The 13,193-nt window shown below is 40.1% G+C and overlaps 1 protein-coding gene across 1 annotated transcript in view; it reads left to right on the forward strand.

Moving 5' to 3' along the window:
* RP1 (RP1 axonemal microtubule associated) overlaps positions 1 to 13,193 on the forward strand; it is a 280,642-nt gene that overhangs the window by 77,720 nt on the left and 189,729 nt on the right. The window contains exons 4-5 of the mRNA XM_058668634.1: positions 4,013 to 4,176; positions 9,972 to 10,058. Coding sequence (XP_058524617.1) covers positions 4,013 to 4,176; positions 9,972 to 10,058 — 251 coding nt within the window. The remainder of the gene's footprint in view (positions 1 to 4,012; positions 4,177 to 9,971; positions 10,059 to 13,193) is intronic.

Below are 13,193 nucleotides of genomic sequence, written 5' to 3' on the forward strand. Positions count from 1 at the left end.
ATGGGTTGAAGGCCGGTCAGGAAAGGCCATTGTTCCTGTTAGATCTGGAGGTGGACTGAGTAGGGCTGGCCTATGGACCCACATTTGTACGTGAGATCTGGCATTAGGAGAGATTCTGACGGAAGAGCCTGGGAAACTTCTCTGTCAGGACACAGTCCCTGCAGGTGAGTGCAAGAACCATGATAAGGAGCAGCCCAAATCAGGCCAGGGAAAGGTACCCAGCAGCATACATATGGCATAGATCGGGGTAGACCAGGCAGGTCCAGTTCACATCACCTGCTGGTGAATCTGAGCACAAAAATAGAGTGTGGGTCAGGTCGGGTTTGGTTGCAACACATACCAGTACACATGAGGGCTTGGATTGTGTGCCAGCTGGGCTGGGCTGGCTGAGTTGTAACCCCCACCAGCGTGAGCTTGAATTGGGGGTGGGCCATGCTGGGCCAGTTTGCCCCACCCATTGGCAAATGCTGAGGCAAACTGGCCATGCCATACTGGGTCACAGCACCCAGCTAGCACACGTGAGAATCAGAGGGGGAGGGGCAAAGCTGGTAAGGGGATGTGGAAGGCTCCCCTGCTGCATCACCACTCCTACAGGAGAGCATGAGTTGGGATGAGGGCAGACTAGATCCAGCAGAGCTACAACATCTGTTGGCCTCATGTGAGCTGGACCAGGCAAAAGCTATGCTGGGTTGACTGTTCCTACTGGTGGAAGTACAAGTCAGAGTGGGTGTGGGTTGATTGGGCGCTGCTGAAGCAGCAGCTAGCAGATGTTAGCACGGGAAGCTAATTCTGTCAAGCCAAACTGCAGCACCAACTGGAGAGTGCATGACCCAGGAGTGGAAGTGGGACCAGTAGAGAAGCAGTGGGTACCTCCCTCCTGAGTTACCACTCAGTCTGGTGAGCATGAGAACCAGGTCTGGGGTAGGCATGGCTAGACAGAGTGGTACCCATCTGCAGGTGTATGGGCTGGAAAGTGGGGCTGGTTGGGTTGAACTAAGGTTGAATGCCCATTGACATGTGTGAGAGCTGAGTGTGATGTTGGACAAACTGGACCAGTCTGTTGTACATGCTGGCAAGCACAGAAGCCAGGGCAGGGGTGGGTCTGGGGAGGGTTATTGGGAGTCACCCCAACTAGGCTGCAGCTTTCACAGGCTTATGTGGCCAGGTGTGTGGTGGACAGGATTGGGATGAGCTCCAACACCCATTAGTTTGTGTAGAAGACAGGGCCGGAGACAGAAATAACCCAGCAATCGCAGCCACTAGCATATGTATAGGTTGATGGGGTGACGGATTGTGCTGGACCCTGTACTCTCAAGCACACCCAAGAATCTGATCTGAGATCACCTCAGATGAAGTTTCTTTGGGGATCCCCCCAATCGACCCACCAGATTCAGAACCCCAACCATGAAGAGAATTGTAGGTTCCATGGTCTGAGTGCAAGCGTCAAAGCTGAACCTCCTCAGTGGCTCAGACAGAGCAGTGGACAGCATATCCAGGTGCACATGGAGGATATGGCAGTCCATCAGAACCTGCAGAGGACACCTGGTACCACAGTAGAGGATGGGAGACAGAACAAATTGATCAACAACCCCAGCCATGTGTTGGCAGTGAAAATCTGGGCAGATGGAGACACTAAGGTGGACTCTGTCAGCCAGTGGATTCTGAAGAGATTTCGTCGTGCTTGGAATGGCAGGATCGGCAGCAATTCAGAAGAGTTGAATTATCAAAACCACTTGAGCAGTGCCCTCAGAGCATGCCCCACATCAGGGACCCTGGGATGGTTGGAAGGGTTGGTGTGGCTTTTTCCTTTGTCTCTCCCCTTCCCCCAGGTACAGGAAAAAAAAAAAAAAGAATGTGGAAACAATGGTTTTACCCACTTTCCTGTAGGCCTTGAGTCTTTGGGCTCCAATCACCTGTGAAAAGATCATCATAATATATGTGTATATATATGTTGGCCTGTTACCCAGGTAAACTGGAAACTGTTGCAGGATAAAGACATCATCATGTATTTTTCTTCTATTTCTCCAGTGATACTGGACACCTGAAATGAATGTAGTGACACGCTACAGTTTGGTTGATTCCAGTGTAAGTTAGAAACAAAAATATGAATCTTGGTACATGATCTTTATATTTTGTTACCGCTTTAATGGTATTCTCTTATAAGGCTAACATTTTAATGAATTTCATGGCAGAGGTACAAAACTACGTAGAAGACGTTTATTTCATTATTTTTATTTTTATTTCTATCCATACATCTTTTGTCTTTCTCCTTCTTGGTTGCTGGAAAATGTAATTTCGCTCCTTATTGATTTGGTCCTTGCACTTTTAGCAAGTATTGATTCTTCTCTGAACTCTGTTGCTGCATTTCTAAGAGAACAGAATCTGTTTATTTCATTTTATTTTTGAAAAAAAAGGAAAAAAACCTATCCACATATCAATTATTCTTCAGAAAACAGTTGGAATTTCCCTAGCTCCGTAGTTTGTAAGTGCAATTTAATTGCATTTGCTGTTAACAGTAGCTTATCAATCGCTACTGATTTTTGAAAATGTGTTTTTATTTACTGATTGCTTATCAAGATGATTTGGCATCTTAATATGGCTTTTTTACTGTATATTGTTCACATTAAATAGAGTTTTCTGTTTTAAAGCAGATTTTTTACAATTGCATATTAATTTAACACACACTTATTGTACCATGTAAGTATATTTTAAATTTAGAATTTGATCATTTGAATAATTAAAATGACAAATGTACTTAAGCTTACGCTTGTGAGAGATGATATCACAGTTCAGTTAGTAAACTGTGAAGTGTATAAATCTGAATTTTGTCGCCTGGTATTTTTACTTCTTTTATATAATTTTTAAAAAAATATTTATTTATTTTTATTGGAAAGGTAGATATATAGAGAGGAGGAGAGACAGAGAGGAAGATTTTCTGTCCGATAGTTCACTCTCCAAGTGGCTGCAATGGCTGGAGCTGAGCCAATCTGAAGCCAGGAGCCAGGAGCTTCTTCCAGGTCTCCCGTGTGGGTGCAGGGTCCCAAAGCTTTGGGCCGTCCTCGACTGCCTTCCCAGGTCACAGGCAGGGAGCTGGATGGGAACCGGGGTTGCCAGGATTAGAATTGGCAACCATATGGAATCCTGGTGCGTGTGAGGTGAGGACTTTAGCCACTACGCTATCATGCTGGGCCCATATTTCTTTTGTGTAATTTTGAGTGTGTTCCTTAATTTCTCATTACTTCATTTGTCTTATACATCAACTTTTTGATGTTTACTCCAATGAAACAGCAAAGTTAAATTGAAACATAGAAAATTATATCATAGTACCATCAATGCATCATGTTTGGTTAATCTCAGTGATATTCACAATGAAACATTCATTCATTTCTCAACTACTTTATTTGTTATTGGCAGAAACATAATTTATTCAGTAGTTTTTGAACTTAAGCTATTTAATCTATCAATTGGCATTACAGTAAAAAAGAGGAGATTGTATCAGATATTTCTCAGTTTCCTTTCAGCTCATGATTCTGAAGTAGTCATATAAATTATTACATACGTTTAATTTTAGAAAACAAATATCTGAAGTTAAGAAATCTGCACGGGCACTCAGATGGCATGTTGGACTCATCACCGCCCGAAGTTAAGAAATCTAAAAAGCATAATTCTTAATACATTATTACATGTTAGAGCTAAGAATTTGGAGACATTGTTAAAATACTTGACATTTTATAGATTATAGTGACTCTGTCAGTATTCAGGCATGATTAACTATAGTAGGACAAGTATATGTGGAGTTTTACTTGTAACAATCTTTTACAGCCACATTGTAGCACATAGTAAATTATTGAATATTTATAGATCAAGTCTTAAATCTGTAGTGCTTATTCTATGGCATTTTCCCAGTGGAGAGGAAGAACTTATGCCCATCTCAACTCAGTGGATACCTGCTGCCTCAATTTTCTGTTTCTATAAGCTGCCATAACGTTGTTTGTAATTTATGTTTCTACAGGTGGTAACTGGAAAATTTCCATAATCACCAGTGACTTGCCAAATGCAGGAACTAGCTCACAGATTTATATTGTAATGTATGGAAAACATAGAAGTTCAGCTCCCATATATCTTTATGGAACAGATGGGGATCGATTTCAGAATGGCTATGAAGACACTTTTACTGTAAGTAACAAAGCCAAGTAAAACCTGTTATTATAAGTGGTTTGCAGCTTGTAAATGTGTTAGAATGAATGCAATCAATCCATCTGAGCTCTTTTTATTGTAACAATATTTGACCTTGTAGAAGACCAGTCATATCTAATACATAGCATTTTTGTAAGTTGTAATAGTTTTTGATCAAGTAGATTTAATACAAGCACGTCTGAAATATGTGAAGGTCTGTAATATGGGAATCACTTGAGAGCAATACTTGATGGTTAACATTTATTGATTTTATATGGGTGGCTGTCAGCATCAAGTACTATATCACAACTCCACAGATCATCTCAAAATCAAGATCAAAAGTTACAAAAGTATCACAAAGAAATACTAACAAGTTGTAATAAACTAGCAGTTGTTATCAGGTTACTAGACAATAGCCAGAAACATTGAGAGCAGGATCTACAAACAGAGGATGCAAAGATGAAGCTGGATAATCTAGTGCTGTGTTTTTGAAGTCAGATATACTAATGTAGATATGATTTGAAATAGGTCAAGAACATAGCATTTTATTATTTAAAATGTTCATTTTTTGTTTAAAGATTAATTTATTTTACTTGGATTTACTGTAATATTTTACTTGGAGTAGTGTATTTTTTAAGTGCTTGGTAATGTTTATTGAATGGTTATCTACATGCATATAATGGTTGGTCTTACTGTGGAGACAAAATAACAATAAGAAGTTTTTTTTTTAACTTTCTTTACTTTGAGATGTCCACTTCCATGGATTTAAAGTGTTTGCTTAACTACAATCTGTGTACACAATCCTCATATGACACAGGAGAGGCTGAATCATTGGGAACTCATGTTCCCATTAGATTAATTTAAATTAACCTTTCATTATTTTCTATATGGGTTAATATTTAAAAAATCTTTTGGGGTCAGCATTGTGGCATAGCATCCTAATCCTTCCTCTGCAGTGCCAGTATTACATGGGTGCAGATTAGTGTCCTGGCTTCTTTACTTGCAATCCAGCTCTTTGCTTGTGGCCTGGGAAAGCAGCAGAGGATGGCCTAGGCTTAGGACCTGTGCACCCATGTGGGAGAATGGGAAGAAGTTCTTGGCTCCCGGCTTTGGACCACTTCAGCTCTGGCCATTATTGGCATTTGGGTGGTAAACCAGCAGATGGAAGACCTCTCTCTCTCTCAGCCCCTCCTTCTCTCACTGTAAATCTTTCTTTCAAATAAAAATAAATAAATCTTTAAAAAGTCTCTTGTGTTGATGGTCACTAGAAGAAAAACAAATAAGGACTTGTCATTGTTTTAGCCTAAACTTACATCCAGAAACCTTCAAACTTTTGGAAGAAAATGTTGGAAACACACTGCAAAATTTAGGTGTAGGCCCTGAATTCCTAAAAAGGACACTAAAAGCAATAGCAATCAAGACCAAAATAAATAAATGGGACTTCATCAAACTGAGAAGCTTCTGCACAGTGAGGGAAATAATCAACAAAGTAAAAAAGCAACCCACAGAATGGGAGAAGATCTTTGCACACTACATAGGTGATAGGGAGCTAATCTCCAGAATACACAAAGATCTCCAGAATAACCAAAACACCAAAACAAATAAACCACTCAAGAAATGGGCACGGGAAATGGGCAGACATTTCACAAAGGAACAAATCCAAATGGCAAACATGAAAAAATGCTCAAGTTCCCTAGCAATAAGGGAAATCCTGATTAAGACAACAATGAGGTACCACCTAACGCGAGTAAGAATGGCTCACATACAAAAAACCACCAACAACACTTGCTGGAGAGCATGTGGGGAAAGGGAACCCTGCTCCACTGCTGGTGGGACTGCAGGCTTGTACAGCCTCTGTGGAAATCAGTATGGAGAACACTCAAACAACTGAAAATCAGCATACCATATGATCCAGCAATAGCACTCCTAGGAATATATCCAAAACACCTGTCACACGAGAAACCAACATGCACCCCTATGTTCGTAGCAGTACAATCAATAATTGCAAAAACTTGGAAGCAACCAAAATGCCCATCAACAGAAGATTGGATAAAAAAATTATGGTTCATTTACTCCATGGAACACTCCTCAGCTATTAAAAAAAAACCCACAAAAACAAAAACAAAACAAAACAAAACAAAACAAAATGAAATGCAGTTTTTTGTGGCCAAATGGGCCCAACTGGAAACCAGTATGCTAAGGGAAATGAGCCAATCCCAAAAGGTTAGATACCACATGTTTGCCTTAATTTAAGATGAAATGATGTCAATCTGAAAAATAGTACCTGTAAGCTCTAATATTATTCCAACCCCAAACAGCATGTATCTCATGCAATAAGATATTGTGATGTGACCAGTGAACCAACAATCAATGTGAGTCAGACTGTTTATGATCTACATCAAAGAATTGTAAGACCTAATATACTCAGGTTCCTAAGCTACTTGGAAAGGGGGTGGGAGAGCAGAGAAATCTTCCACCTCCTTAGAAGGTGTGAGGACCACGTGAAGTATAACCTATCGGGAACATAATAGGTATCTCATAGACAACAGACTCAAATCAGCATTAGACAACAGTAAAACTACAAAGACATATAGGGGGAATCAGGAGCAATCCTGACAACCTCTTAATAGGAGGTCATGTACACAGAGCAGGGAGGGACCCCAGAGTGGCGCAGGTGGACTTGAGGAGGCTTGTATCCCAACCCTGAAGACTCTCGGATCCTCACCAAGGACTATCAGTACGGGCACCAAGGACTACATTCCAACAGACAAGGAGAACATGGGGAATTGGAGTGCTTTCGGAGGCCGAGAACTCTGAGGTCACCCAGCCCTGTCTGGATCTACCAAATGGGATGGAAGAAGCCCAAATCCTTCCTCGTAGGACCCAAGGTCATCGGAACAACAGCCAGGAGCCCTGAGTGGTCTGCAGAAACAGAAGAACAGTAAACTTCCTTCGGGACTAGGGAGAGGAGCTTTCTCTGGTTCCAACTTTGGATCCCCACCCTCTCTTGCAGTGACCATCAGGGTTGCTCCGGAGCACCTCCCCCCAAAGAAATCAAACAAACAAACAAAAAAATTAGAATAGATAGACAGAAATCAACAAGGAAAGCTTAGAACCAGACAGGAAACGGTCAGCGTGGATCCACATATACCTTACTAGGTGGGACACAAAGATTAGTTACTCCTCACTAGGGTATTGAAGATTTCTCTGCACACTCTTCCTAAAACTGTTCTGCACCTCAACTGTTGACATATGCCTGGTTAGAGTTACAAGCCAATTTAGACTGTCCTAAAATCTGCCAAGTTCAGCAAAATTATGCTTCAACACTATAAACTGCTAAATACTAAAATGAAAATAGACACGAGACAGCTGGATAGTACCCTATAGCCATTTTAAGGTGTATAGCAGCTGGTTCTGTGTATAAACTAAAATGGAAATGTCAATGAAGTAGTCATAGGATGTGGTTAAGAACTTGCGTATTTTTTAACATATTGATTACTCAATACCATGTCAATTAATTCTGTCATGTTGTAAATTGTAGTTGATGTTATGTTGTGGCTTTTAATTGATTGGGCTGATATTCTGCCAGCTCTGCCTTCAGACAAGAGATGGTCTCCCCAAGAAACTGTTCAACCCACCTGGACAATAAGATGCTGGACTCTATGCTTGGTATATGTTTGCAATGAAAGAATCTTGACTGACCTTGAACTGTAATACAGCAACAAGGTGGAGGAATCCACCATGGGGGGAGAGTACAGGGAGGGATTGGGGGAATCCCAGAGCCTATGCAACTGTCACATAATGCAAAATAATTAAAAAAACAAACAAACAAATAAGGACTTGTCATTGTTTTAAATGTTTGAGAGAAAATTTTAGAAATAACTGTATTCAAAATAATCTGATTATTTTAAAATCAAATTGTGCTTTCATAGAGTTTTTAGGACTAAATTGTTTTCTGTAATGGAAGAGGAGATCTGTTACTTCCTCTTTCCTTTTCTCACAGGAAATCATTTTCACAATTTTGTGTATATAGTTTTTCCTGAGTGTGGCTACTTAGTTCAGTTGAGTTCTTTCAGTTCTCTTGCTCTTGCTTGCTTGAACTCTGGGATGTCTACACCGATCTCTTGCTTATAGCGCTTCTGGCTTCATTAGCATAAATAATTATGGGACAAGATTTTAAATGTTGATGAATTATTTCCTTATAAATATTGAGGCAAATTCTTATTTTTAATTAATGTTTCCCTTTTCCTTATACGCTGTTCCTGAGGATTTCTTCTTTCTACTTTTTAAAAAAGCATGGTTAAATTAAACAAAACAAGTTTACCGCTTCAGCAGTTTTACCAGTATTCATCCTAACATCTAATACATTCACAGTGTTGTTCAATCATGATCACTATCTTTTTCCACATTTCAGTTATACAAAAAAAACCCTCCATTATGTAGTCACTCCTCATTCTCTTTTTCCCCACCCATAACAACCTTCAATGTTTGTTCTTGCTCTTTCCAAATTTGTGTGCTCTCAACGAATTTTTCTTGCTGAATTAATATATCTAGAACTTGCAGCATAGTTTTGGGAAAGGATGGGAAACTGAGCTCTCTTGTTACAATGGAATACTTCAGGCAACTGTTTACAAAAGGAAAAGCTTTGTTTATCTTATAGTTTTGGAGATTCACAGTCCCAGATTAGGCAGACCTCACTGGTTTGACATCTGGTGAAGGTGATAAATGGTAACCCATGGCAGGCAAACATGTTGGTGTAAGGGCTCACGACTCAAACTGCATAGAGGTTAGGGGAGCAACAAAGAGAGAGGCAGTGAGAGAAAGGGCCCATAACCCTAATTGAGGGTGCATTCTCTGCATACTGAAGAACCCCCACACTAGGCCCTGCTTCCGGAGGTTACCCTGGGACCATGAGCTTTTGGGTGCACTCAATGTTTGAATCATAGCACCTTGTCTGGCTCCAGATTTCGAAGTTAAGCTCTTAGTCTTTCACTTTTTGAATCTCTAGGTTTTTCTATCATTTTTTTTTTGGCTTTTGTATTTTTTTAAATTATTTTTAATTCATTAATTACATTGTATTATGTAACACAGTTTCATAGGTACTTGGATTCTCCCCACCCCTCCCCAAAAACCCTCCCACCATGGTGGATTCCTCCCCCTTGTTGCATAACCACAGTTCAAGTTCAGTTGAGATTCCCCCATTGCAAGCATATACCAAACATAGAGTCCAGCATCTTGTTGTCCAGTCAAGTTCAACGGCTTCTTAGGTATACCCTCTCTGGTCTGAAGACAGAGTCAGCAGAGTATCATCCCGATCAAATAAAAGCTCCAAAATACCATCAGCAGGTTTTTCTATCATTTTATACTCTTAGTTTTTTGAGCATTGTATTTAAATAAGATATTTTGTGTTATTTCAGTCCTTTTGAATTTTCAGGACTTGTTTTGTTGTATAACATGTGGTTGTCCTGGAGAATGTCCAGTAGACGCTTGAATGCGTACTTTGTTATTGATTGGGATGTTTCTAGTTGTTAGATCTAGTGGTTTGTAATGTGCAAATCTTCTATTTCCTTACCTTTTTCTCTGGTTGTTTCACTTGTTGTTCATAGTGGCTTATCTGTTTGATTCTTTTAAATTTTACTTTCTATGTTTTAGTGAGCTGTTGTTGTGCATATTTGTAATTCTAGTATTTCCATGACAAAATGGCACCATATTAATTTATAATGTTCTGATAATGACTGTTTTGAAGTGGAGTTTGTGAAATTACATTTAAAGATGTTTCCATGGCTCCTTCATAGATCAGAGTTGGAAACATTGGAACACTCTTCAAGATTCGTATTGGACATACCAATTCTGGACTCTCCCCATCCTGGCACTGTAAGGAGGTAAAGTATATATGCCTATTGTTATTGGAGCCAAACCTGGACTGTTTAGGTAATATATTTCTTAAGGAAGAAATATAATGCATTTTTTATTAACTGATCTCTGATACAAGGAAGTGCCTCAACTAAGGAATCCTTTTCTCTCTTTGCAAACAAAAGGAAATACTTGAGACTACAGATTAACTCACAAAGCTTACTGAGACACTTTTACAACAGCTGGAAAGATGACTGCATTTATATAATCCATTTCAAATTATTGCAAAGCTATACCACTCTGTTCATGAAGTATCTGTTCATGAAATAATATTCTTTCAGATGCCAGTTCTTAAATTTATTGTATTCTTAGTAGATGATCCAATGATCATAGACTAGTATAAGAGGAAAATATGTATTTTTCAAAAGATTTATTTATTTTTATTGGAAAGTCAGAGTTTACAGAGAGAAGGAGAGACAGAGAGGAAGGTCCTCCATCTTCTGGTCCACCCGCCAAGTGGCTGTAAAAGCCAGAGCCAAACCAGGAGCCAGGAGCCTCCTCTGGGTCTCCCATGTGGGCGCAAGGTCCCAAGGCTTTGGGTCATCCTCCACTGCCTTGCAAGGCCACAAACGGAGCCAGAATGGAAGTGGAGCAGCGGGACATGAATTGGTGCACATGTGGGATGTCGGCACATGCAAGGCGAGGACTTTACCACTAGGCTACCACTCCAGGTCCAAATTATGTATTTTTTATATAATAAAAATATATATATTGTAAATGATCACTTATGTTTAAGTTTGATTATCATAATGTATACAGTTGTCCATATTACTCAGAATGAATAATTCTACTATTCTAATGATTGCCAGTAAACACAGATATTCAACATTTGGTAGTCATATATTATTTCATCCACTTTTTATGTATGATGTATTCATTGATTTCTTGTATCATTTCAAAATCCAAGTTTTCAAAAATACAAAGCAATATTGTCACATTCTTGATATTCTTGAGAGCTTGTTTGGAGGTTCTAGCAGGGGATTGCAGCTGCTCGTATACCCCTGACTGAAGACCAGTCCTCCTCCAGTGGAGATGCTCATCCTCTTCGACTGAGCATGCAGCTTCGGGAGGGATGCACATGGAGCAGTGAGGGAGGAAGGGGACACCTGCCTAGCCAGCCAGATCAGCCGAATCAACCCTGGCAATCAATGGGGTGACAGATGTTGCAGCCAGATTGCCCTCACATCTGCATTCTTGATATTCTTAACAAATTTGCTCATCAGTTATATGATACATGAAAAATTGATTTAAAAACATGGAAAATTAAGTAATTCCACAACACAAATTTTTTCTAAAGATTTATTTATTTTTATTGGAAAGGCAGATATACAGAGAGGAGGAGAGACAGAGAGGAAGATCTTCTGTCCGATAGTTCACTCTCCAAGTGGCTGCAACGGCTGGAGCTGAGCCAATCCAAAGCCAGCAACCTCTTCTGGGTCTCCCATGTGAGTGCCGGGTCCCAAAGCTCTGGGCCGTCCTCAACTGCTTTCCTGGAACGCAAGCAGGGAGCTGGATGGGAAATGGAGCTGCCAGAATCCTAGTGCGTTCAAGGCGAAGACTTTAACCACTACGCTATTGTGCCGGGCCCAACACAAATTGTAATTCAGTTAGTAAAATTAGTTGGTATTACAGTCACATTCTTGTCAGATATAGAAAAAAGTTATGCTAAAATTTATACAGAAACACAAGAGACACTGAGTAACCAAAGCAATCTTAACAAAAACAAAGTAGCAGGCATCACAGTATCGTACTTCAAGATAAACTACAGGGCAGTTGTAATTGAAGCAGCTTGATACTGGGAGGAAAATAGACTTTAAGACCAATGGAATAGAATAGAAAACTCAGAAATGAACTCACACATCTACAGCCAACTAATTTTTGACAAGTGAACTGAAATTAATTCAGGAAGGAGGGCCTCTTCAACAATTGGTGCTGGGAAGATTGGAACTGCATGTGCAGAAATGTGAAGCAAGACCCCCACTTTACACCTTTTATAAAAATCAACCTTAGGGAACAGCATGGCATAGTAGGCTGGGTCTCTGCCTGTGGTGCTGCCATCCCATATATGTACTGACTCCTGTCCCAACTGCTCCACTTCTCATCCAGCTCTCTGCTCCTGGCCTGGGAAAGCAGCTGAGAATGGCTCAAGTATTTGGGCTCCTGCATTCACATGGGAGAACCAGAAGAAGCTCTTAGTTCCTGACTTCTGATCAGCTCATCTCTGCCTCTTCAGCCATTTAGGGAGTGAACCTACATATGGAAGATCTCTCTATCCCTCTCCTCTCTGTAATTTTGCCTTCCAAATAAGACAAAACACAAATCTTTTAAAAAACCAATTTCAAATGGATCAAGAATCTGTATGCATAACATGATTCTACCAAATTGCTAGGTTCCTTTTACTTAAAAAATTAATTAACTAGTTAATTAATTTTATGATGCAGTTTCATAGACTCAGGGATTTCCCCCTTCCCTCTCCACAATTCTCTCCCTAGTGGTTTCCCCTATATTGTTGCAGTAGGAAAGTCCTTCAAAAATAGTCAAAAGTCAATCATTCTGCTATTTAAGTGCATCCTGACATTGTAGGTATGGACAATGACAGAAGTCCAGCTTCTATTGAACATTTTCATTGGGAGTCCATCTGATTCAGGAGTAGAGACAGATATTTTGTAAGGTAGAATGACAGAGAGGGAGATAGAGAAATCAATCTTCCATCCACTGGGTTCATTCTCCAAAATGGCCACAGCATCCATAGCTGGGCCAGCTTGAAGCCAGGAACCAATATCTCCATCTGGTCTCCTACAACTGTGGCAGGGACCCAGGTACCTGCCGCCTTCCCAGGCACACTAATAGGAACTTGGATCTGAAGTATGGAAGACTTGAGGCTTGAACTGCCATTCCAATGATACACTAACGTTTTGCCACAATCCTTCCCTTAATCTTGATTCCTTGTAGTCTAGTCAGAGAAGATTGTAAAATAAAAGCTTAAAGTACTGATTTTCTTCTGTTTCTCTAGTGATTAGCTTTAGACTTTAATGAAAATAATCAGTCATGACCATGATAGTTTTGCAAATGAATGGTTTTCCTCTTTGATTCTCAGGGAGGTT

The sequence above is a fragment of the Ochotona princeps genome, chromosome 9 (genome assembly GCF_030435755.1).
Source record: "Ochotona princeps isolate mOchPri1 chromosome 9, mOchPri1.hap1, whole genome shotgun sequence".
In the NCBI taxonomy this organism is placed as follows: Eukaryota; Metazoa; Chordata; class Mammalia; order Lagomorpha; family Ochotonidae; genus Ochotona; species Ochotona princeps.